Source organism: Dermacentor andersoni, chromosome 5, assembly GCF_023375885.2.
Source record: "Dermacentor andersoni chromosome 5, qqDerAnde1_hic_scaffold, whole genome shotgun sequence".
Classification (NCBI taxonomy): domain Eukaryota; kingdom Metazoa; phylum Arthropoda; class Arachnida; order Ixodida; family Ixodidae; genus Dermacentor; species Dermacentor andersoni.
Window position 1 is genome coordinate 153209179 of NC_092818.1, and position 26958 is coordinate 153236136.

Here is a 26958-nt window from a genome sequence, read left to right on the forward strand (position 1 = left end):
CAAATATGGCAAATGCACTGACAAATGAAAACAGAGAAGACTGTCTTATCTCTTTAATTCTCTTTGTGTTCAGCCTTTTGTGCATTGGTCAAGATTACAAAGCCTCCTCTATCAACCCAGAAGTTACAATGCTGAGAAGGCGCTGCCAAATGACGGACTGTACTGTGTCAGTTAATCGACAACTTCAAGGAACAGAACACATTTGGAGAGCATTCATACAGAATTAAAGGGATCCTGAACCACCCCTTGGGCTTGGTAGAAAAACTAGTGTCCACGAATAGCATACGCTGCTGTGAACATCTCAGCCAAATTTTGCAGTAGTGCACGGCGCATGGAGCTCACAAGGAATGGGCAAAGTCACCTTTTTCTCAAACACTCTTTTTTCACATGAGGCCTTCTCCTCATCAACTTCGAAGCTGCTGACAGCTTGCACATGTTGACATATGCAAGGTTCTCATAGACAGCTGCTACTGGCAGATAGTCAACACCAATCAAGAAGGATGTTTGGATCAGTCCGCTTCTTCTTGCTGCTACTGTATATATTTATTGATACAGTTTTATAAACAGGCTAATGTAAGCGAACATCTGCTTTCGAATTTCTATAAGTATTGCGTACTTCCAGAAGAAGTTGACAATCATCTGCTCACGCTCAGCCATGGCCGCCCCTGTAGGAATTAAACTTTGGCCACGCTGCCTATTGATGTCGTAGCCGTTCTGTCTCGCTAGCTTCATTAGTTTTGAACCCTCAACTAGCCTACTAGAACCACACAAAACTTAAGGTCACACCATATGTACGCTTGCCAGCAAGCGCTCACCCCAGACCACTCCCGGCTTCGTGCCTTGGCAGACTTTGCTTCGTATTTAGTTATTGACAGCACTTCAACATGCCCATGCTGGATGTGGCTACTATCTGTTGGTCAAGCTGGTGCAGGACAAAGCCAGTCCACACCGTGTAGCATGGCCACAGTGGAGCACATGAGCACAAGGACACAGTCATGCACAAAGAAAACACTGTGCATATGCACTACAATTGTGTGTGCCTGAGGTCAGCTACTTAGCATAGACACCACAGCTGCCACAGCGTGCCGCGACGAGCTTGTTCAAAGAGGACAACCATGTTTGGTGCATTGAAGGTGCCAAAATCAGAAATAGTGCCGTCTATGTACGCATTCAAAATAAACTTGAACTGCACGGCACAGTTACATTCAGTAGGCGGAGCATTGTGGGCATGCCCAATTCTGCCATAGCTTTCGCAATGCAAGGCATTGAAGGAGCGGGAGCACCGCAAAGGGGATCAAAGGGGATCTTGGATAACCAATAACTACACTTCTGCTGGACGCAGTAAAGTTCTTCTTGCTGCAAGGCATTTTTGCAATAGTCTAGTTGAACTTCATATGCATTCCTGAGTCCCCGACTTCAATAAAAAGCGATTCACGGCCCCTTTAAAGGGGCCCTGAACCACTTTTTACCAAAGTGGAGAAAGGCATTGGAAGTGAAAATAGTCTACTTCAGAAATACTTTGCAGCAAAAAGTAATTAAATGCGTTCAGCAGAAGCAGAGTCATTGGCAATCAAACACGGTTTCCGCTGAGCTCCCGTTCCTTCTTCAATGCCTTGCACTGCGAAGGCTATGGCGCAGTGGGGCATGCCCACAATGCTCTGCCTTCTAAATGTCACTGTGGCGCACAGTTCAAATTTCATTTTGGATGTTAACGTAGGTGCCGCGAATTGCACCTTTGGTGCCTACAACACGCTAAACATAAGCCAAATGCAGCCGTCTTAAGTGAGCTGCAGTGCGCTTAGCCAGTGGACTTGTGGTGGCACCCCGTGGCGGCCGCAGTATCTATGCCATGTAGCCGACTGCAGATTGATGCTGATCAGCTATAGGCCAATAGCAGCCATCTAAGGGAATGACGAAACAGTGCGTCTAAAAGAGTGCGAGGACAGGGCCTTCTGTTGAAAAGAGAGCATTTGAGAGAAAGGTGGCTTCACAATTCGCTTGCGAGCTCCATGCACTGCATATGACAGCAAAACTTGGCTAAAATGTTCAATGCAGCGCATGCTTTTATGGAGCGAACTATGTTATTTCACCAAACCCAAGGAGTGGTTCAGGGCGCCTTTAAAGGTCCAGGTAGCTTCCGCTAAATGCCAACAGTGAAATCGCTTTGGCTGACAGGTGAAATTAGCCATAAAGTACATTACACTGTATTTTTCTACTAGAACATGGCGAGGCCTTGTAAGTGCTATGTATATAAAACAAGTCTGAGCAACGCAAAACAGACAAGCAATCTTCTAAGGTCCCCTAAATTCTGTAAAATTTAGTGGGATCAAGTTTACTGCTGAACTTACTTTGAAATTTTCCTTTTCATAGTCACCATTCTCCAAGGTGCTGTCTTTTTGCTGAAGGAGCTTGTTCCATCTGAGGAGCTCTTGTGACCTCTAACAAAAGAAGGAACGACAGAGTAAAGCTGGATTCATAAAGCTTTACAAAGGGCTCTTAATAATAATAGCCATAAACAATACAGAAATGATACTCTAATTTTTTTTTTAAGTATATACTAACACCCGAATATCTTCAATCTCATAATGGAAGCCCCATAAAAGAGTTTTACTTGAATGATGACAAAGGCAGTGTTATCTTGTGCGGTAAGTAATTAGCACGATGTGACTGACAGGCATGTCTGCATTGAGACACCGAGAAAGGAGACACAAAAAGAAGGGCCCGGTTGGTCTGACTTATAAGCAATCAATGCTGAAGCTTCCCGTGGCAACAGCAGCGATATACCATAACCTAGTAGATGAAAGAAGCAGTTTTTAGTAAGACATGCAGCGATACTGCATCGATCAATTCGGCACTCACCTTGAGGCACATATGTCCAGTATGTAACCTGACTGGGTTCCGGCATGTTAGAAGAGGGAGAAGGGAGGCAGGTGAACATGCTAGCCTGGCCACTGGGTGTGGCATGACCATGTCTACTGTGATCTACTGCGGCTACAACGGATGCGTTGGCTTTATGATAGCTTGTGGCTTTATGTGTGCTGAGTTCTCATGTGTCCAGTGTTGGAGGTCATGCAGTCTTAAGTTTTGGAGACATGTTATCACTAGAGGCAGCACGAAGTGTTCTGACGGCGAGTGTTCAGGCTCATCGAGTGAAGTCTGTTCATGCTTACCTGTGCACACGTCACACCATGCTTGTTAATTTAGTTAGTAAGAGATTGTTTACTGCAATTTATACGGCTGATAAGACCACTAGCCTTACTTCATATAGCTGCCTCATAATTTGCTATGCAATGCCTTGTCTTTCATGCGAAACAGCAACTTTCATGAAATGATGGCTTCAGCCTGAGACATCCATTCTCCAGTCATTATACATTACTTCAAGCACTCTGTAAACCTCCTCTTCCTGTAAATATATGTCTTTTAGGTTATCAGACTACAAGGACATGTCATTCCAATAGTGCTAAGCATCATAATGGGCAGTGGACAAGATGTTATGTGCTGCATAAAAGTTTATTTTTTAACTCCCAGGTTAGTCTGTCCCCACATATAAAATACTTCTTAGAAAAGACAGTTAACATGACATTTACTGCGAACAGAACTTCCAAAGTAAAACAAAACAATATTTTCAGTGTCTACAGCATAACATAGGAATGGTGCCCATGCAATCTATAGGCTAAAGAAAGCACCATACTATTTCATTAGTTTTGGACAGCAGATGCTTCACTAAAAAAAAAAATGCTAGTTTCCTATTTGTGCACTTTCTATGCATGTTCCCTCTGCACTGTATGCTATAGAACAAAGCTTACATACTCAAGTTATACCAAATATACAATAACATTTAATGTTAGGCAACACAGTCAGGAAGCCTTCCCATTAACAGCCTCAAGATAATGGAATACAAGGGCTGCAATTGAAATCATGCATACAAGTGGTTCTGAGGACAAACGTGACAAAATAATTGGCAGTGGCTTAGCTCAGCTATGCCAGGATATACGTAGCGAAAGCTAAGGCATAGCATGGTTAGCCTTGGTTAATCTTGATTGCAAGTTCAGGTTAGTCTGGTTATCTAGCTATATTGCAGCGTTTAGCCAGTCGTTCGTCGCGCTGTTCGTCTGTTTCCTGGGCGATTCATTTTCTCTTCATCTCGTTCTGATGTCGATTCCAGGCCTCCTCCTGATTATCAGAATTGTCGCCGTCCACACTGCCGCCTCAACTGCAGTTGCGGCGCACGCGAGCTCTCCTTTTCAATCCTACGATATGTTATCAGGCACGTGACGCAGCTGGTGAGGCCAGTGGAGGCGAGCGCAACGACGAGGAACGCAGTGTGACGTCATACCAAACGGCGGCGGCGGAAAGGCATGGCGCTGCGCAGCAGCAGAACACCTGTGGCTCGGTGCTACTAGTGGCGCATGCGCAGTAGGGACTAGGGAGCGAGAGAGAGAGAGAGAAATATACAAGGCGAGGCGCGCATTGCGACGTCATGTGCCTCCTCGGAGCACCGCCACGGCAAAATCGCAAGTTCGTGGCCAGTAAAGCTTTCGCTTTACAACCTGTGAGCAATGTTTAATAGCGACTGCCAGACCTGGGTAAAGTGAGAAGCAGGGCAACATTTATAGACAAAGGGTAAGTGATGTTGCAAACAGAAAGCATGGACTAGGTGTGTAAAATTTCCAAGGCGTGATAGAACCATCCAAGGCATGTTGGGTTACATAATTTTGCTGGGTGACTCACAATAATCTATAGAAACTTTATTTCCAAGGCAACATTTCGGTGGTGAGAGACATTATGGTGGAGGGTTCCAGAAAGCCTTTGATCACCTGGGTGCACCAAGATGTTAAAAGGCTTTCTTGCATTGTACTCACTACAACACAGTTGCTATGAGGTTATAGGTACAGCCCAGTACTACATTTAACGGTTCTGATTTATTAAACACCTGCTCTTGAAACATAGAAAGAGAGGAGCCCCATGTGCCTGCACACATCCGCTGTACAGGCGGTGCTTGTTCTACTTTTGTGACAGACTGTAACATTATTTTAAGCCTTTTTTTCTTGAATATGCTCTGTGGTGGCCTAGCACATAGCATGTAATGGTGCTGTAGGTGACAGCAACCCTTTATATATAAACATTATTGCAAGACATGTGCCGCAGATTAATTTTTTTTTTCTCATATGACCATAGAAGCCAACGGAGCTAACTCTACGGCTATCTCCAAGATCCTTCGACAGACTGCTAATACATCCAGACTGCTGAAACGAGTGACCAACCGGCGAGGGGGTATGAAGGAATAAAGCCTCATCCGCCTTGTCCAATCCTTTATCGTCTGTCACATTACTTACGTTGCGCCCTTTCTCAACTGGTACAAAGCTGAAAAGACTAAACTGGACATCATCATCAGAGGAGCCTATAAGCAGGCCTTAGGACTACCCAACCACACCAGCACGGAACTTCTACTACAATTAGGTATCCACAACACGCTAGACGAGTTAATCGAAGCCCAACGTCGATCTCAACTAGAGCGGCTTACCCTCATGGAAATGGGCCGCAGCATTCTAATCAACCTTAATATCACCTACCACCGTCGACATGGAGACAAACACCCAATACCACGCGACATTCAGCAATGGATGCATGCCGACCCTATTCCGAAAAACATGCACCCAGACTACAACAAAGAACGCAGGAAGGCACGAGCTACCTCCCTCATCAAAGCTAATGCCAACACCACGGGCGTCCCCTTCGTCGACGCAGCTGAGTACCAAGATGGACGGCGCTTTGCGGCGGTTACCACAGCAGGCGGCTTGCTCCGACATGCTGCCAGCATCGTTACCAAAAATGCCGAGACGGCCGAGGAAGTGGCCATCGCCCTGGCCACTCTTGACCCAGCCTGTCACACCATACTGAGCGATTCTCGCGCAGCAATCAACAACTACATCAAAGGTCGTATTTCTCAGCAATCACTCCGTATCTTACGACAAGCCTGCATTCGTCTGAAAATCAAATCCCCCTTGTCTGGATCCCAGCACATGCCGGCGTTGTCCACCCGCACCTCACCAACCTCAACGAGGTTACACACTCCGTAGCACGAGGACTAGTCAACCGTGCCGGAGACGGTGCAGGTGCACCCGCAGGACGCGACCGCCTTACAAGATACAACGACCTTGTGAAGTCATTTTTACCTCGCAAGAAGAACTTTCCCCACCCCTCACTGCAAGTTAAACAGGGCACAGGCAACCACCCTTCGCCTGTTACAGACGAATACATACCCCTCCCTCACACGCTATCACACTATATACCCCGACATCTACCCGAGCCAGACGTGTAAGGTCTGTAAAAGTGAATCGGCAACACTCCCCCACATGCTATTGGAGTGCAAACATCAATACCCAGACCTTAATCCCGTGACCCTCTCGTCGAGATGGCACGCCGCCCTACGCAGCTCCCATCTCGACGACCAACTCTGGGCGACCCAGTAGGCCTACGAAGCGGCGAAGAGGCAAGACCTCGACGTCCCATCGTGGGAGGCCTAGGGCCCAGCCAACTGAACTGCTGGTGCTCATTAAAGTTTACTCTCTCTCTCTCTCATATGCATAACTATATGGATCCGTAACTAGCCTCAGGCTAAGGACACAGACAGTAATAAATCTGCAGAATGCTGTGACGTCAATAAAGTGCAACTAATACTGTACTACAGAGGAAAGGCGTAAGCTGTGCCACCTGGTATTATTGCTCAGACATCAAAGTTAAGTCTCTTCAATGAGCAGCACATACACTGCAGAATGTCACATAACCTCCTGCAGATTGCTAAGGGTTCGTTGAGCACAGTCTGACAACTAATGATCTGTACAACGCTGCTCTGTCGCAAAGCATACCTGCTTGACCAGTGGTGATGTGTCATTGCTCGCGAGACGAGTCAGTGTTCCCATGTCATCTTGAAGTGGACGTTTCCAGTTGAGTAGCAGCTTGGACAAAGATGTGAGGATGCACAAACACAGACGGCTGTCATGCTGACAAGCTTCCAGGATAACCAGCAACTTCTGCACAGACTCCAAGAACGAGCAGCCACTTGGCATATCTGGCTTGACTTCTCCAATCCCCTGAGGTGTGGCAAACATAGCAGCCACTCAGACCAGAAAACCAGGAATGCTAAGAAAGCAATTAAACTAAAAGCACTGCAACCAGGACAAGCTTGGACTGCCATTCAGATTATAAGGGCACAAAATGCAAATATCAAGTAGGCAAAAATGGTAGATTCTGTGTTCCAAGGTGTCCAGAAAGTCCCTTCTACTGACAAAAGGGCTCTCGTAAGTGATAAAATTATGTGAATGCAGGACAGTTTTGGCACTGCTACTGTTAAAATACAGTGCCTGCTCCACTGATGTAACAAGTCCTGTTTATATAATTGGTGGTAAATTATGGTAAACCATTGAAAATAACAAAGCTAATTATGTTGCATTTTAACATCAAAGAAAATGCATTCACTGGTGTTACACTTTCACGCTGACCTTGCCAGCCACCCTCCCACAGAAAGAACCCACTGAGTGCACATTTTACAAACATGTGGCACCCTTTATGTGTGGACCTTTGATGCAAAACAGATACTAGTAGCAGACTTCTCTGCAACTCACCTATCTCTTTGCATAAAACAGTGAGGTGAGGCCTTCAGAAGGGTGATCCAGCCTTTTATATCACTTTAATATTCGTTCTTAGTGTTTCTTTAGATGCCTGAAAAAATACCAGTGATTTTTATAAGGAGATACTAACCCACGCCAGCAATATCATTAATGATGCATTTTTTCCACAGTAGATGGCGTCAGCCTTGAGCAACTCGGGTATTATGCATGGCAGAACTGCTCCTTTTTCTGCAATGGGCACAGAGAACCAATTTATGAACATGCAAGGTACCATAAGCACTGAACTCCTTTGACACATTATCACAATCTGCAACTTTTCATATAGAGGACTTAAATCACTTCCTATTATGATTTAGAGCAATAAAATCTAAACTTACCTTTCTTGAATATGTTAATGAAATGAAGAACTGTGGCCTCTGTTATGTGACTTGGTGCAATGAGTAGCAGATTAACGAATGTTGTTGCGCACCATCTGACATCACCTGAATATGTGCTAAGAGTGAAGGATTTCATCTCAAACCTGTATGCACAGCAATAGCACCAGAAGTAATGAAACTAAAGAACATATAGTGTTAACGATTACACTACCTGCATACAAGAGTACAGACATTTTTAGGGAACATAAGACAGTGTCTTAACCACACACACACGCACAAAAAGTTACAAACTGGCAGCAAGAGAATCAACGTGACAAACATAAATAGCCATCATGCAACTGATGCAGAAAAACATGCACAAGCCCCCCTGCAGTGGGCTATATTTTAAAGAAAGGATATAGCTTCAGCAGATGAACAACTTTTTCACACACAAATGACCGAACAGAATAATCCACAACCGTTGCGGCATACTTCAGAACACGTTGCACAATGGCTGCTACATTGGTTGCATTGGCCATAGTGATGAGGAGGTTGAGTGTCTGAAGAGAAGAACATCCAAACGAATAATCATTTACTAACACCAGTAATCACTTCATACCTAACTCAAGAGTTTACAGTACAGTGAAACCTCAACATAACAAAGTTGTACAGTAGTAGGAGTGAAAAACTTTGTTTCAGCAGTACAAGTTACTTCAGAGATTTCTAGACACCTGGTGAATAGCATCTTGTCAGTACGTATTCACAAAAAAGAATACCACAAGAAACTCTACCACACAAGCAATCAAAAGAAGTGGCGTGTGCAGCAGAGACAGCATGAAGAGCAAAGCAACCCCACGGAATGCCATCTTATGGTGCCACGAGTTCATGTGTATTGCTATAATAATGGCCCATTAATGGTGGATTACCATTTCCTTTAGTTACAACAACATAGTCAGTCTCGAGACCAAGATCACTGTAACTTCGTACAGTGAGGCGCTTGTAAGCACATTTCTGGTTGGCTTTTCCTGTTATAGCTGGCCGCTAGTGCTTTTTGGAGCCTATTCGGAAGACCATGCTTGTGAATGGGGCATGCCCAGCATAGTTTCTGCACGAGCACAACAGATGTCAAAGCGGCATGTTCAGTGCTGCGCTCGACATCAGTGCTTTTTGCTGCTCGTGAACAACACTTGCCCGCAAAAGAAACTGTCTAAGTGACGAATTCTCTGTCAAGCAACATTCCTTTTTTTTTACCTGCTTGTCACAAAGGCTTGAGGTACATGCATGCCATATGCATGGACTTTGTTAAGTAAAAATTGATGAACAAAATTACATTCTTCAGCAAATTGTGCATCAAAATACAGTGTGTTCAATGGAAATAACAACCCATGAAGAAGTAAACAAATGTTTCATCCCTGTCCAGCATGCTAGATAATTCAGTTCAATAAAGTTTGTGATAATAGAATTACAGGTACTAATGTCATTTCTTCAACACCTCCAACTAATTCTGCCAGTTACCTACTGTCTGTCCACTGATGTCAACGAAAAAGAAGAGCTTACCTTAATCCGGACACTTTCATCAGGGTGGTGGAGACAGTCGATGATAACATCTTGACATGTGACCGCTTCTGAAGGACAACACTTCGCAAGGACTCGCTCCAGGGCATCAACACCTATTTAAAAGCATAATATCACACAGTGGTCACTGCTTACAGCACCAGAGCAGCTGCTGTGATACAACAAAGCGCACACAAAAACTCATCCAAACATCAAAATACAGTCAAACGCTTTTATAACGACGTGCTTAGGAGCTCCAAAATTCTTTGTTAAACGGGTCACTTCATTGTAAAGATCTGGCACTGCACCGCTCACACTAGAGCAGGTTAGAAATGTTCACCAAGAGAAAATCCTTATTTACCATGGAATAAAGAGATACTTAGTAAAATAGGTTGCTATTTTTGTCTACACTTTGTCTGGCTGTATGTGGGACTGCAGCCGACCTTATGGCACTGAGCTTTGCGGCATGCTTCACCCCAAAATGCGGGAGCAATGCCAGCTTAAGTTGCAGATTATTGAACATAGCCATTCCTTCCTTGCAGTCAGAATTCTTTGTCCATTTACAGATTCTCCATAGCTGTTGCCTTCGTTAACATTCCTATCCTTTCCACACTAGGAGGCTTTGAAGGCATCGTCGGTCGTCAGCTACGATAACATCATCCTGTCGTCATCAACTGTGACATATTTGTGAGACACCACACCTACTGGTGTGTTACAACAAGCAACATATGAGTTGAGCGATTACTGAAGTAGTACAGCAAGACTGCAAGATTCATTGACATCAGCATGCCTTTTGATTGCATCGCTAGTGCTTCGGCTAGCGCTTGCACCGAGTGCAGCTACGCGGAGTCTGTAGAGGACATAGAAAGTGCCATTCGCTGTAAAGCAACAAACCTGCCATCGGGGTACCTAAATTTCTTCACTGTAAAGGAAATTTGCTGTAGTGGTCTTCATTGTAGAGGTGTTTACAGTACAAATGAAAGACCAGTCTTCAGCCAGCTCTTTCCTCAGGGATCGCAAGGCCCCGATCAACTTGGGCCAGATCAAGTCGGACCGATACGCGCTGGAAGCCCGCGGCATGCCACAGGGTACGGTGTTATCCCCACTGCTCTTCAACATCACCATGAGAGACCTATCAGTCCGACTCGACCGAATCGGGGCCGTTAATCTCAATCACACTTTCTACGCGGACGACATCACCGTCTGGTGTGGCGGTGGGTCAGACGCAGCAGTGGAGCAGGCCCTGCAAGAGGCCTTGCACATCACAGAAGAATTCCTCGAGGGCACGGGACTGATCCTCTCGCCGACCAAGTCGGAACACTTGCTGTATCGGCCCGACAGAAAGGGCCGCAAGTTCGACACGACGCTGGACCAAGTACCAATTGAATTCAGAATGAAGACGGGCCAGCACATCCAGAGGGTGGATGCTCTCAGCGTGCTCGGACTGGTCGTCAATGCAAAGGGCAGCAATGCGCAAAAGATCACGTGCCTGAGCGCCAAGACGGAGAACATGCTCAGACTCGTTTCGCGAGTGATGAACAGGAGGGGGGGCATCAGAGAAGACAACGTCCTAAGGATCTACCATGCCTTCCTCATGAGCCATATCAACTACGTGGCTTCCGTGCTAAACTGGTCGCGGTCGAAGGAGAACAAGATCGACGCACTACACAGGAAGAGCATTAAACTAGTACTCGGCATACCCGTGATGACCAGCACGGAGAAGCTGATGCAACTCGGGGTCCCCAACACCCTGAGCAAAATCGTAGAAGCACAGAAAACGGCACAGATCATGTGCCTCTCTACCACCAAGGCTGGCTGCCGAATACTTGAGATGGCGGGTCTGGCAGCCATGGCCGAGGAGTCGTGCACCGTCCCGCTTTGCCAGGGTGAAAGGGACACCTTTCGAGCCACCCCCTTCCAGAGAAACATTCACCCACAACACAATGAGGCCCGGCACGCAGCCAGAGCCCGAGCACTCATCAAGATTGCCCTGCAGAACGTAGAGCTCGTGTCCTTTGTCAACCCGGCGCAGTATCCCGGAACAAACTCGTGCGCGGGCATGGTGGTTGACCCCCAGGGCAAGATCCTGAATGCAGCGTCTATCCAACACTTGACGGCGTCCGTCACAGAGCAAGTCGCAGTGGCGCTGGCTCTGTGCGAACCCGGGTGCATGCCGATCTTCACGGACTCCAGGTCGATGGTGATGGCCTTTCTCGCCGGCTCGGTCTCGGCAGAGGCAGTGGCGGTGCTGAGGACCTGCAAGCCAGGCACGGCCCGTCACATCATCACTTCGTTCCCGGCTCACACGGGCCAGAACGTCTCCCATGGCTCAATCAACCCCAATGAGCTGGCCCACGACCAGGCGCGAGGTCTCGTCAACCGCACCGGTCCAAGAGGCCCGGCTTCGCAGGGGATCAACCGAACCACGGACCCGCTGCTCACTTTCCACGAGATCACTGCTCACTACCAGCTGGGACACAGGCAGTTTCTGGCTCCTCACTCGAAGCTAGGCAGACCCCAGGCCTCAGTGCTGAGAATGCTGCAGACGGGCTTCCTTACGTCTCGATCCAGGCTGAGCCACTACACTACGGGTGTAGATCCCCGCTGCCCCGACTGCGGCGAGGAACGGTCCACCTTGAACCACATGCTGCAGCAATGTTCTGCGTTGCACCACTCGCCTTTCAACAGGCAAGAAGAGTGGGAAGAAGCCGTCAAGAGTGACGACCTTCAAGTCCAGCTTCTGGCTGTCCAAAGAGCCTGTGACAGGGCTGAAGATCACGGTCTTCCGACCCCGGCACGGGTGCGGCCCGCGAGACTACAACAACGTAGTCCCTTAGGCCCAAATAAAGTTTCTTGTCTGTCTGTCAGCCAGGACGCAACCAATCCTTTGTTATGTAGGTCATTTTGTTGTAGAGGTGTTCATTATAAAGGCATTTAACTGTAGCATGGACATAACAAAGAAGAAATTCGTCCCATAAAAAAATTCATATTTGTGGCTATAAAAGTTGAACACAAATGCAATGCATAATCATGGACAATGACAGGGGCAGCATCTTTCAACCATCTTACTGAGGATGAGTACTCCTTAAAGAATACAGAGCAAATTAATCATTGCAAATCACAACAACCTATGTGTAGCAAGATATTGATCTCAGTAAATTTAATTGTTATGATTTGCACATGTCAATTCTTTGTGCATGGGTATGTGTCCTTAATGAAAGAACTACAAGCTGCCAGCTCTGCTTTTGTTCAGAAACCCTTGGGAGCAAGCTGTTTGTAGTTTACAACATGTAGAAACAATGCTGCTTCGTTTCACACTCCCACTCTAGTCACTGTGTTATTGTTCATGTTTCTATGTATTTTTTGTTCATTCTTTTGGCCGATAACATTGTCTTTTAGCAAATTACATCTAGACTGTTAATAAATGCTTCTGCAGCAATGCGAAAGTAGCTGCCATAATGGTATATGTGAGAATGATGTCAAAAAGTAAAGGTTTTAAAAAAAAAAAAAACTCGCAGGATGATTGCAAGTGTGCAACATGAATGCTTAAGTATTAGCTATGGTGCGGGCTAGGTGTTTATGCTCCCGATGTCAAGCTCGTCGAATTGCACGGGGGTCTGAAGGTCCTGCTTCCTCCATGACACTTCAGAGTAAAGAATGTTTTACAGTGTCTTGTTTTAACTAATACGTTCCTCTCCTATGCCCAAGTGTTCACTGGCTTTCTAAGCATACACTGGCACAGCTGGGCACACTGAGTGAGTCACAGCTGCCAGTGCTGCCATAAACGCCATCTGTTTTGTGCGACGAAGTCGCAAATGGCCACGCTGCCATTGCCTCACGAAGCGAAGGACGTGATCCCGCCATGCCAAAACTTCCACAACACTGTGGGCGCAATCAGTGTGTTCCACCGTCCATGATTAGTGGAGGGCAGCACCATGAGGTGGTGTTCCAGGGATCTGGGATTTGTGTCATGTGACCAAACTGTCCTCTCTCATTAGTGGAAGCGCACGCAGAGTTGCATGCGCTTTTACCAATGGAAACACCTTTTGGCACCTCTCTCCCACTCCATTATCCCACTGCGGACGGCGCGAAATTGAGCAGTGAGCAACCACACAGTGCTGCAAGCGTAACCACAAAGTTACAGGGTCAGTAATTACAGCTACTGTCATGCTTTTCAGTACCCTTTTCTATGGGCAGATATCACTACTTACACTGTCACTCTCTGCTGAAGCATGGCGCAGCTTCACAGTAATGCAGTGTACATTCTACACACATTATTTGCAGCAGCACCTTAATAGCAACACAGTGTCGAGAAGCACCTGAGGGCAAAAACGTGGACATAAAGTTATATCCATGTTTTATTGCCATTTATTGCCATTTCATGCTTGGATTCCTTGAATTTTAGGTGCAGGTTATATAAACAGGAAAATAAAGTATATTTTAAATATCAGAGAATTACCTTTGTAAGTGACCTTACCTCTCACTACAACTACCCAAAGTAGTATGGTAAAAAACGCTCCCTATACTATAAAGAGGCATAGGCCAGCTGGTGCGCTCTTGTGGAAAAAAAGTGCAATGACCAGTCAAATTGTTTTACAGCAAATTAACAGGCCTTGGCCAATTCATTATCAGTATGCTGCGATCTTCACTACGAAAACCTTGGAACAAATATCAACACATGAGAGTGATAACAGCAATAAAAAATATTATACAATAAGAAGAACTTGCGATAATTGATAGGAAACATTTAGGCAAACACAACAGATTCATACCAAACACTGATATTATGGAGAAAAAAATAGTATATGTTGAAAGACATTCCAAACATTGTTGTTAGGGACAACAAGAATGAGCCTACACGTTGCAAGATGAAAACAAAGAAAAGAAATTCAGGACCTAAAAGCAGAACAGTCGCCGCTGTTTACCCGAGTAATTCAGATCAGTGCTGTTTGAGTGAAGCATCTTGGCAATGCAATCTACTGCACTCTTCTGAAGAGGGCTACCAGCAGTCAGGACTTTGGAAAGTGTGTTTAAGGACTCCCAAAGTATGCCTGAAAGACAAGCAAGAAAAAAAGAAATTCACTAGCATGAGGCTGTGACGTAAAAATGAACAAAGCAGAAAATGTTAAAGCTGTATAACAAAGCAGGAGAAGTGTACTGTAGTATTAAAATACTCTGCAGTTTTCCCATTGAATCACATTCCATTGATTCCACACATGTTAGCTAGATAACACTTTTCAGATACATAGTTTGATTTCAAAGTACAGCATAAAACTAAACCATGCAGTCAAACTGAAAACTGTAACCAAATTATGGAAGTTATGGACCGTGCAAAGAGCAATGTAATGAAACACGTTAGGCGTAACATAAGGAAACAGGAAGAGAACGGTGTGGACCAAAGAGCAAACGGCAATAGGCGATATTCTAGTTGACATTATGACAACAAAAAAATGAAGCTGGGCAAGCCATGTAATGCGTAGGGTAGATAACCGCTGGACCACTAGAGTTACAGAATGGGTGCCATGGGAAGGGAAGCACGGTCGACAATGGCAGAATGTTAGGTGCAGTGATGAAATTAGGAAATTTGTAGGCACAAGTCGGAATCAGCCAGAGCAAGACAGGTGTAATTGGAAATCACTCCTGCAGTGGAGATAAATATAGTCTGATGATGATGATGATTATATCACCACCCTCATAAACTCGCCTCTGTATATGGCTGAAAAAAGAAAAAAAAAAAGAACAAGCTACTTCTCCGATAGCTCATTTGAAGGTGCACTGGCAAACATGCTACCCAGCCTGGCAATTTCTGGTGTTTCTATAATCTCTCTAGTCCTTCCTTATCCTTTAGTCTGTACCATTCTATTCAGTATAGATTAGTGCATACAAATATTATTATGGTAGCAAATATATGGACATCCCAGGCAAATTTCCGCCTTCAGCATTGCAAGAGGTTCTGTCATTGTCGGTCACTTCTGTCAAGCTCAAGTGCAATAAATTCACGCCCTGTGCACTGTATGCTGTGGGTGCAAGGGAAAGTGTGTGAGGGTGAGACAAGAAGAATGGCGGCATGATGTTGATGATGGACGCAGTCCTCCCGCGCACCCAGTGTTGGAAGTCCTGTGTTATCAAGTGTGTGTGTGTGTGAGGAGGATGGTAGTTCAGCACGGTAATGCAATGAAGTCAGCGCTAGGGGTCGGGCAGGTAAGCACGCATCTCCGCATCTCTTCCTTTAGCTCGGGTGTGGCTGCGCATGCCTGTCCATGAGACTGAGCGCATTTACCACCAACCTGCCGTATCTTGGAGGTAACCTGCGCAATGCGCAAAGAAGGGGCAAGCCGAGAGGGCTGGTTGCTTCATGTGCACCATCTTGTGTGCCTAGTGATGGAGGTCGCATAATCTCAAGTTTCGTAGCCACGTTGAAGCAAGAGGCAGCGTTGTTTGAACTCTTCATCACACCAGCATTGGGACAGCGTATCTTTGCGGTCATTGAGTGAGACCTGTTCATCCTGCCTGTGTGTGTGTGCGACACCATGCTTGCTAATTTAAAGGGACCCTGAAACAATTTTGACGATTTTCTACAAACGTACTGAGTTAGAGTAGGTCCTTCTGATCATTAATTGACGCATCTAAGTGCTCTGCGTAAAGCGTGTAATTTATTATAAGGTTTTAAAAATGCACATCACTACCAATCGCAGAACACTGCGGAGCGGAATTTTAAGCTGCCCCTACCCATATGACGCAAATCACCCATATGACGTCAGTGGGGCGAGCTATCCGAATGGCTGACCAGGGCGTGTGATCGATGATTTTTTCCAACTTTATGGTAAACAAATTATGTTCATAATAGTTGGAATGTTAGTTAATTTGCTTTTATAAAAGGAAAGTAACATAAAGGGAAAGCACAAGAACAATTTTTCAGTACACTTAACCACTTCCGGCACACAGCAAATGTTGCTTGTGTTACAACGTGCTCCGTCTTTGACGAGAGCTCCGCCATCAGTGTCGGTCTGTCTTTTCGCAAGCGCTATGATTCGACTTTGTTGCGTTGTGGTCTGCAAACGTAGCAACTGGCAATACGTCAAGCTGCGACATCGTGTCCCTCTGCAAGCCAGTAGACGAGCGAACTGGCTGCAGCGCATCGGACTGCCGCTATACGATCGGCGCCAGGATTTGCGTGATTACGGCCGTCACTTTACGCTGGAAGATTACTAATGCAATAGCGTTTCGCGAGTCCGGCATTAGGGTAAACACAAGTCCAAAGGGGACAGGGCCTGGCCCTGTCCCCTTTCGTGTCGTTTCATGGGATGCACAGAAGCGCAAATGTGAATGGTCTGCATGGTGCAGCCACCTGGTGGCATAGAGCTCAACCAGACACAGTAGCAGTTACAAAATGTATTCTTCTTTGCTGCTGGTGTAAATTTTTCACATGAGTGTAATCGTTGACACATTGTTTTTATAAATGTTTAAAATGTTTTACACTTGGTTAGAGCAATATTAGCTCTTTCTTTGGCTGGTTAAGCTCTGCGCCAACAGGTGGCTGGACCGTGGAGACCAATCAGGCAGCTCAAGTACATCTACGCTTCATCAGTTCCTTCATCTGCTTGAGTTTATGCTTCCACCGTTCCGTCGAAACATTCCGCTAGTGTGTGGTTAACGGAATACCAGACACGTTCAGCGCTGCGACAGAATGCTCGCAACGAACCCTGCTTCAATAGCTCTCGCTTGGGGTGGAAGGCCAAGCGGCTAGCGGAGAGGTTTCGCGCGGGCGGGGGCAGGCTCCAAAACAACCGGAAGTAGACGATGTGACATCACATCGCGACGCAAAACCAGTGAAGGCGGAGCTTAGCCACGATGGCTCGGCGAATGAGTTGAGGAGGAAAAGCATGGCTAGGGAGGAGGGTAACTTGTAATCGCTTGTAGCTCCATTAATACGTAACGCTTCACTTAAATTGTGGTGCGAATGTTCTACTTAAGCTGTACCCTACGTGTCCACAAAATTTGTCCGAACCGCTTCAGGGGCCCTTTAATAGTAAGCAAATGTTTACTGCAATTTATATGGCTGCCAAGAAAATGACAACCACTCCACTCTGTGAAGACGGAATAGCAGCAAAATCTGATGACAGTCAAACCTCTCAAATGAAAAGCAATGTGCTTTCACTGCCATTCCATCCTCACAGAGGGGAATGGTTGTCATTTTTTGCATTGTAAGTCTTGCGTCGTTGCTCATTCAGAGGTGCCAGGGCTCACGATTGCCTTATTTTTTTTTCAGCATTGTGGTAACGTTCTTCGTCAGTGGTTGTTTTGCGCCGGCGCCGTTTACATTCTCGTTGCTGTTCCCTCCGGCACTCCTCGTACGCATGTTGTTCTTTGGGTGTATGAGCTATACGTGTCCGCCCCATTGATAACACAGCTGCTTTTAGCGCCGGTACCTCTCCTGCTTATATACTGTGATAACCTTGACATCACTCTTTTGTTCATGACGAGCATTCTAATCTGTTCCACATTTTGAACACCTGCACCACTGCACTGAACCCGTATGGGTTTGTTAGAAATCGCTAAGTCCGTTTCTGTTGCTGGACGCCGAAAAAATTATGTAAGGTTAGTCATATACAGCTTTTGGTGTAATATTATGAACTTTGCTTCATCTTGTTAGTTAATACTTTGCTATCACTATCAACAGTTCGCCTTTTGTACGAGACCGTGACTCTTTCTGTCATGATAGCATATCAGCATTTATAGCAATAGCCTAGCCATAATTGGAACATGCCTGCTCAATATGATATTCCAACCAATGTATGTAACCTATATAAAATACTCATATTAGTCCAGGGATTGCACGATAAGTTTATTCACTCAGTATGTTGGTTTGGCACCGGTGTAGTTACTAAACCTAAGTCACAAGACGAGCTTCCATTCTTATACTTGCACTGTAAATTTACCGACTAAGCATTTTCATTCTACCAATCTCCACATGACTACTCCATCATCAAACCAGCACATCTGCCATCTCACATCTGCTACCATAGAGGGGTCTAACCACCTTTGACACTGTTGTGCACCTGAATTTTTCTTGTACAGACATCAAATGCTGCAACTGTCTTCTTGCCAACGTCTTGCACTGCTCCAGCCTGTCTCATTTCAACCTCTCAGTAATTTAGTATGGCATCACGCATTAAAGCAGTCTTGTAAACCACATCACAAAATTTCAAGACAGCCACCAAAGACGCATAATATATTAAGTATAAAAACTCACCTTTCACGTAAAAGCCACATTCAAGGAATTTGAGATGAAATAAATAAATAAAGAAAGAAATAAGGAATAATTAAATAAATAAATAAATAAACGCATAAACCAGTATTTCTTTTTTATAGCATATGTCATAATGTAATTCCATGACCTATGCTTTAGATGGTGAAGATGAAAAGCCACAATAGCATATATGCACACTTCTTTCCCCATATTTCTGATCTTTTTGCCCCACATACCAATGCCACCTACGAACTGCCACTTGGTGCAACAGTGCCTGAAGCATAAGAATTTGCACTGGGGGAAACATATCACTGCAACAAGAGGCTATTATTTCTAGCACAGGAGTCACTATCACTAGCCAGCACTACGAATGTCAGGTCATAGACTAATTATCAAAAGACACAAGTGCACCAAAATAAAGCAAGCACAAGGACTAGTTCATACAAAAATATCACCTAATTACCAAACATTTAGGCGGAAACAATATGAAACATACCATAGTATATGGTCTGGTTAACAATCCTTGAATCCAAAATTTCCTTCAATGTACTTAAAACATTTTCCGTTTGCCTAAAATAAAATGAAAGAAACACTTACACAGGTGAAATCACAAGTTTCTTTGCAAATTCTGAAGCCACAACTTTCATGCATCTGCTAATCGAAATACCAACAATCAAAGCCATAACACGTCGACCTTTAAAGATGCAGTTCACACAGTTTTAAGTTTTGTAGTAGCAGTGCCACACTACAAAGCTAGCTGCCTTGAAGAACCGCTGTAGTTGCTTCAGGTCCTTGTAAGAAAGTTGGCCTTCGGGTCTCTACTTGAACCACATGGTGGCCTCCAAGTGTGGCTCCAATGGTTGCGGCATCTGTCTTGGCAGTGCTTAGAGGACAGCAGACGCATAGAATATAGATTATGTCCAGCCGAAAACACCAGCTTATGGCCTGCCCTTGGTAGATCTTGAAGCAAAATATGGCAGCTCACAATGAATTATTAATGTATTTAGCCGATTTCAAGGTGCACCTGTTTTTCTAACTGGTCTGAAAATTGCCTGCACATTACAATTCAATATGAAATTGAAAGTGTTCGCTACCTCAGCAACACCATACCATCAGTGCCGCTGCCATCGCAACTGCCATTACAAGACAGTGGCAAAACAAGTTTTCACATAGGATGGTGACGATGACGGGCCACTTTCAGGATTTAAGTACGAAAGCTCGGATAAAAGATAAGTTATAATAAACGCCAAGTTAGTGGCAACGTAGTTAAATCACAGTTCATGTACTCCAGAGACTTGCGTACCATCTGAGGTTGAAATGGCAAAGTGGTTAGTCTAGGCATGGGCCACTATCCCATCTGCGATTGTAGTGTAGTTCCAGAATATCAAATGCAATGGACTAGAAGAAGAGCAATATGTTATGGTTCACAGAAAGTTATAGAAAGCTATTTGAGATTGGCAATGACAGATACTATGCGTAAAAAATTTCCTTTCTGTGAAGGTAAACAGCAGTAGTTTCATCTTATTTACAATTACCAGTAGCAAAAACATGCTACAGTTCTTTTTCTTTTTTACTTTTATAAAACAGGCTGTGTATTAGATTTGGGTGCACATTGTTTTTTACTACTGTGGATTCATAATAACTAGGTGCACAATAGCTTTGAGGATGTGTTAGAATCAGGCAAATTCTGCCAAATGAAACAGCAGTTTCCCACATTTTTCCTACCTCTCCTTTTAATTTGACCGGTCGGATAAGTCAAGCAATTCTGTCAGTTCCATCATAGTCTTTAATGGAAATAAACATTGAGGGTCACCGAATAAATATGTGGTTTTTATTGGCGCAAGGGCCAGGTATGGCCAAAGAGCGCCACGCAAGTGTTAGTGATTTCGCAGTGGAGTGATGGATTCTGTGAAGTTGATGTGACGTGGCTGTAAAGGGGCCTAAAAAATAGTCACTGTAAAATGCGTAAAATGAACTTGTAGCAAGATTATGATGATGACAAATGACGTGTACTACGAGCATAAATGTGCATTGCAAATAATGATACGATATAAAGATATGCAAGATATGTAAATATGTGATTCACTGGAGCGCCATTGCCTCGTTAGAGCCCTTGAGACACAAGGGCCTGGAGGCATGTGCTATACAAATCAACTATCAAAGCGGCATCCTTTGGAAAGAGGATGCGCTACGAATTTATAGGGCTGATAACATGTAGGACAACATCTTTTAAATAATTGAGGACTGCTTTGGTGTTAAAAACCGGTTCTTTACCAAGAAATATAGCTGGGTGAAGAGGGACGCAATAATGATATGCTAGAGGAAAGTGTTTCTTTCTTTCAGATTCGGCTTTCCGACACTCCAAGAGGACGTGGAGGATGGTCAGCCTCTCTCCACATCGACCACAGGTTGGAGGTTCATTTCCAGTAAGCAGAAAATTGAAGGTACCAAATGTGTGCCCTATTCTGAGGCGACAGAATAAGACATCTGTTCGCCGTGATTTTGTTGGGGAGGGCCATAAACCTAACTGTGGCTTTATAACATGCAGTTTATTATTTGTTTCCGAGTTCCACATGCGTTGCCAGTGTTTTTGCAGTTCCTTTCGTAAGAAAGGCTTAAGATCTGTGACAGGGACCGCAGCCGTAGGAATAATGGTTAGTGATGTCAGTGATGTGGCCATTTTATCAGCTAGTATATTACCCTCGATGCCTCTATGGCCAGGTACCCAGCATATCACTACATGTTTATGTGATAGATAAATATTGCATAAGAGAGAGTAGAGTTCATTGAAGACAGGATTTGTATGCTTTTGTAAAGATACGAGTGCTTGTACAAGGCTTAACGAGTCTGTGAATATAATTGCTCTGTCAAGTTTTAGTTTAATTATATGCTTTACGGCAGCTAGTACTGCATAGGCTTCTGCAGTGAAGATGCTTGTTAGTGGGTTCAATACATCAGATTTAGAAAAAGAGGGACCAACAGCAGCATAAGGTACATCAGCATGTGATTTTGACGCGTCTGTGTAGAATTCGGAGCAGGAGTACTTCGATTGAAGTTCACGAAAATGCATAGTGATTTCGAGGTCAGGTCGTGCTTTGTGACCTCTACGAAGGATACTCCACAGTCTATCACCTGCCACTCCCAGGGCGGTAATGGCTTAGCTGGAGGCATTAGGCGGTGTTCGAGAACCGGGACATCCATTTCTCCGCTAAGTTCTCTTGCACGCAGTGACAAAGGAAGACTCATAGAGGATCTATTACGAAAAAGTGTTTCAAGGGTCAAGTCGTTTACGGTTGTGAAACACGGATGTTCGTTATTAGAGCGCACTTTGAGGAAATAGGTGAAGCTGCCGTATGTTCTCTGAAAATGGAGTGACCACTCATCTGACTCTACATATAGACTTTTGACAGGACTTGTTCTAAATGCACCAGTGGCCAGGCAGATACCCAGATGATGAATGGGGTCTAACAACTTTAGCGCGCTCGGTGCGGCAGAGTGACATACTACGGCACCATAATCTAATCGTGATCGAACTAAGCTCCTAGAAAGATTCAGTAAACACTTCCTGTCGCTACCCCATGTTGTATGGTATAGAATTTCAAGTAAACTCATTGTTTTTAGACATTTTGCTTCAAGACATTTTATGTATGAAATGAAAGTAAGCCTGGAGTCAAGTATAACACCTAGAAATTTGTGCTCTTTGTTGAAAGGGATTTGTTGTCCACGAAGCTCTACACAAGGATGAGGAACCAGGTCTCTCTTTCTTGTAAAGAGAACACAAGAGCTTTTATGGGGGTTGATTTCCAGTCCATTTTTGTCTGCCCACTTGGACACCTTGTTTAAGCCCTGCTGTACCTGTCTCTCACACACTGTAAGGTTGCACGATTCGAAACCTATTTGTATATCGTCGACGTAAATGGAATAAAAGATGGCTGGTGCTAGAGAAGCACGAAGTGTGTTCATCTTAATGATAAAGAGTGTGCAACTGAGTACGCCTCCCTGTGGTACACCAGTTTCTTGTATAAAAGGTCGGGATAATACATTGCCGATTTTCACGCGGGAGATACGATTCGACAAACATCTTTCAATTATTTTCAGCATATTTCCACAGATGCCCATTCCCGACAAGTCTCGCAAGATCCCGTAATGCCATGTTGTCTCATACGCCTTCTCCATATCGAGGAATATCGATAGGAAAAACTGTTTGTGTATAAATGCATCGTGGATATATCCTTCAATGCGCACAAGATGATCGGTTTTCGACCGCCCTTCTCTGAAGCCACACTGATAGGGATCTAGCATATTGTTGAGTTCAAGGAAATGTATGAGTCTGCAATTAATCATTTTTTCAAAAAGCTTACACAGACAATTTGTAAGAGCTATTGGACGGCAACTTGCCACCAAGGAAGGGTCTTTACCCTCCTTCAGAACAGGGACCACAATCGCTTCTTTCCATATGGATGGAAGGTATCCCGCAGCCCAAATAGTGTTGAAAATTGCGAGCAGTGTACCTTGTGTGTCAGTATGCAAGTTTATGATCATGTCATACATGACTCTGTCAAGTCCCGGTGGAGAGATCTTGCATGTGTGCATGTGTGCTCACATGCATGCATGCATGTGCTCTTGCATGTGCAGGCAGCTCTCAACTCGGCAATACTGAAGGGCCAGTTATACGGTTCCTTCTGTTTGCATTTACGTATGATTGGCTTACGTTCTTCTATTTCGTTGTGTTTAAGAAAGGAATGAGAATAGTGAATTGAGCTCGACACACGCTCACAGTGCTCCGCAAGAAAGTCTGCCTGCTCTTCTAAGGTATTCCCTTGATCATTCAACAGAGGCAACAGATTTATTTGCTGCCCTTTTAGCCTCCTTATGCCATTCCAAACTTTCGCCTCCTGTGTGTATGAATATATAGCTGAGAGGAACCTCTCCCAGCTTGCTCTCTTCGCTTGACGTCGTATCTGCCTTCCCTGTGATTTTATGTGTTTAAATTCAATTAGATTTTCTGTATTCGCCGATCTGCGCAATATTCCCCATGCCTTATTCTGCCTCTTTCGCGCATTTTTACAGTCATCATTCCACCAGGGAACACGTTTTTTAGGGTGAACCACCATTCGTTTGAGGGATGAACTTTTCAGCAGCATCACAAATAAAAGCGGTAAAATATGCGGCAGCATCATCTATACTAGAATTGTTCATAAAATTGGGTGATAAACGAGTAGTCTCTTTAAAACGCTCCCAGTCAGCCGATGCTAATTTCCAAATGGGAACACGAGGATGGTTTTCATGCTTCGTTATTGAGTTTAAAGTTATAAAGTGGTCACTTCGAAATGGATTATTCATCACATTCCATTCCAAATGAGGGAGGAGGGAAGCGGAGCCTATTGCTAGGTCTATGGATGAATATGAATTGTGTTGAATGCTGTAATATGTTGGTTCCTTCTTATTAAACAGGCAGGCACTAGAGGTCAGAATAAAGTTTTCAATGAGTCGGCCTCTTGCGTCGCAACGCGCGTCTCCCCACAATGTGTTGTGGGCGGTAAAATCGCCCACAAGTATGTAGGGTTCTGGGAGCTGTTTTATGAGGTTATAGAAATCTGCTTTTTGGAGATGATAGCTTGGGGATATATATACGGTACAGACAGTCACCAACTTATTGAAAAGAACCCCTCTAATTGACACGGCCTCGAGGGGTGTCTGTAAGGCTACGTGGCGACAAGCTACAGACTTGCCTGCGAGCATCGCTACACCGCCGCCCGAGGTGTTAGCCTCATCACGGTCCTTGCGGAAGGTGGTGTACTGGCGAAGAAAGTTTGTTTGTGTACGTTTTAGATGTATCTCCTGAACACACAGCAACTTTGGATTATGTTTGTGTAGGAGTTCTCTAATATCGTCAAGGTTATAGAGAAGTCCTCTAACATTCCATTGTAGTATTTGTGTACCCATTATGTTACTTGTGTTTAGTGCTGTGTATTTAAGAGACGAGGATTAGCTCACGGGCCCTTTGCAGGCACCGTGATGGGAGTTTTGTCTTTTTTGGAGTGATCGAGAGAGCCTCGCCGCTCCTTAGGTGCTGGACATGTGCTCTTCCGAGCACTTTGTTTGACATGAAGGCATCGGCACGTTGGACGAGGCCTTTGAGGCCACCTGCCCGGAGATGGACGGCCCCTTCTTCTGGGTTGGCAGAGCAGCGCTAGCTGCAACCACTGTGGGGGCAGATGGCGTAACTGCTGACTCACTGCTTGTGGGTCGGACAGCCGCCAGAAGCCGTTGTGTCGCTGCCCCCTGACGCGTCACATCGGCAAAGGTGTACTTGTGCTGGTATGAAACCCGCCTGTGTGGCTCCTTGAAACTTATGTTCTCTTTGCTTTAACTGTCACAATTTCCTTTTCTTTTTTCCAGGATGGGCACTACCGCGAGTACGCAGCGTGCTCCCCATCACAATTTACACAGTGGAGAGTGTTCTCGCAAGATTCGGAGGTGTGTTCATGGGCCCTGCATTTCGCACAAGTTTGGTGGCCTCGGCAGCTCTGCGAACTGTGGCCGAAACGATGGCATTTGAAACAACTGAGGGGATTGGGCATGTATGGCCTAACATGGAGCTTGATGTACCCTGCCTCGATTTACTCGGACAGGACACTTGAACCGAAGGTGATTATCAAGTGCTTGGTTTGGATTTCTTTGCCATCTCGCCTCATCTTAATTCTTTTGACATTGATAACATTTTGTTCACTGAAGCCCTCCAAGAGTTCAGCCTCAGTGAGCTCCATCAAGTCATCGTCCTACACAACACCGCGGGTGGTGTTCATAGTACGGTGCAGGGTTACCATTAGTTGGGTCTCCCCAAATGACACTAGTTTCGGCAGTTTCTCGTATTGCTTCTTATCACGGAGCTCCAGGCGAAGATCACCGCTTGCCATCCTCATCGCCTTATAACCGGGACCAAAAACATCAGTGAAAGTCTTTGATACAAGGAACAGAGAAATGGTGCACACTGGTTTGTCGGGTTTTTCCGAATTAACTACATGGAAACGTGGGAAGTTGTGGACTTGGCGTCTGAAAAACTGGAAGACTTCATCGGTGCACCCTCTTTTCTGAAGGCGATCAGGTGGTGGAGGAAAGGAGTTATCCATAGAGGAATTGTAGTTTCCGGCAATAAAGCCAGCCACCCACCATGCAGCCCTACAAGGGGACGCTACAGGGACTGTAAAAACAGCTCCTGCAAACGCCAGCTGTACGTTATCACTATAACCAAATAGGAGATAACCTAGGTTGGCTATTCACACAAGGTTAACCCTTGCTGCCTGGAAAAATTGGAGGTAAGCGGAAGCTAGGAGAAGACAGGAAAGATGAAAAGTGAGAGAAAGACAAAGGCTGGAGGGAGAGAGAGACAGGAAAGGCAAATACCTATTTCCCCCGGGTGGGTCAGTCCGGGGGTGCCGTCTACGTGAAGCAGTGGCCAAAGAGGTGTGTTGCCTCCGCCGGGGGGCCTTAAAGGTTCGAACACCCGGCATCGGCTCAACCCCCAGGATCCCCCTTTCCCCGGACACGGCTAAGCCACGCACGGCTACACGTGGGAGGGTCCAACCCTCATGTGCTCGGGTACATGGTGTCACAATGCACCAAACGCCTGCTCATGCAGACGCCCCTGCGGGGTGAGGGTCACCGAACCAAAAGCTCAGTGCCACTGTAATAACAGTACAAGCTGTTTCCTTGCTTGGCTTCCTGCTATGTGTTAAGTTTCTACATCAACAGGTAATTGTAGTGATAAGTGATAACGGGCCATAAGAACAGAAAGCTTCATTGCAAAAGCCAAACAGCAAAGTTTACGTTTGGCGTTCTTTCATAACTTCAAATTACTAAAGATACAAGGATTAGCAACATAACTTTTCTTAGCCTACAGCTTATCCAAACAAATATAAATACAATAGCAAAAGCTTCAGCCACATGGAAGAAAGTCAGTAGCAGTAGAAATATGAGCAATACTTACTCTTTATTAAGCTGCAGATGACCCAGGGCACTGAGAATAGTCAGTTGGAGCCAAGGTGCTGAGATTCCTCCGAACTCGTAATCACTGTGTGCCCTCTTCAACCTGAGTTGACTTAGCACATCCAGCAAAGGGGAGCACAGGTGACCAATTTCACCACCATTGTCCTGTTATTCCAAG

General features: G+C 45.1%; 1 protein-coding gene across 1 annotated transcript in view; it reads right to left on the reverse strand.

Annotated features, from left to right (window-relative positions):
* Positions 1-26958, reverse strand: part of LOC126531410 (AP-4 complex subunit epsilon-1-like) — a 43465-nt gene that overhangs the window by 13465 nt on the left and 3042 nt on the right. Inside the window, exons 7-15 of the mRNA XM_050178922.2 lie at positions 26782-26945; positions 19288-19361; positions 14467-14592; positions 9545-9657; positions 8408-8547; positions 8009-8121; positions 7762-7859; positions 6870-7094; positions 2349-2438 (exon numbers count right to left, since the gene is read on the reverse strand). Coding sequence (XP_050034879.1) covers positions 2349-2438; positions 6870-7094; positions 7762-7859; positions 8009-8121; positions 8408-8547; positions 9545-9657; positions 14467-14592; positions 19288-19361; positions 26782-26945 — 1143 coding nt within the window. The remainder of the gene's footprint in view (positions 1-2348; positions 2439-6869; positions 7095-7761; positions 7860-8008; positions 8122-8407; positions 8548-9544; positions 9658-14466; positions 14593-19287; positions 19362-26781; positions 26946-26958) is intronic.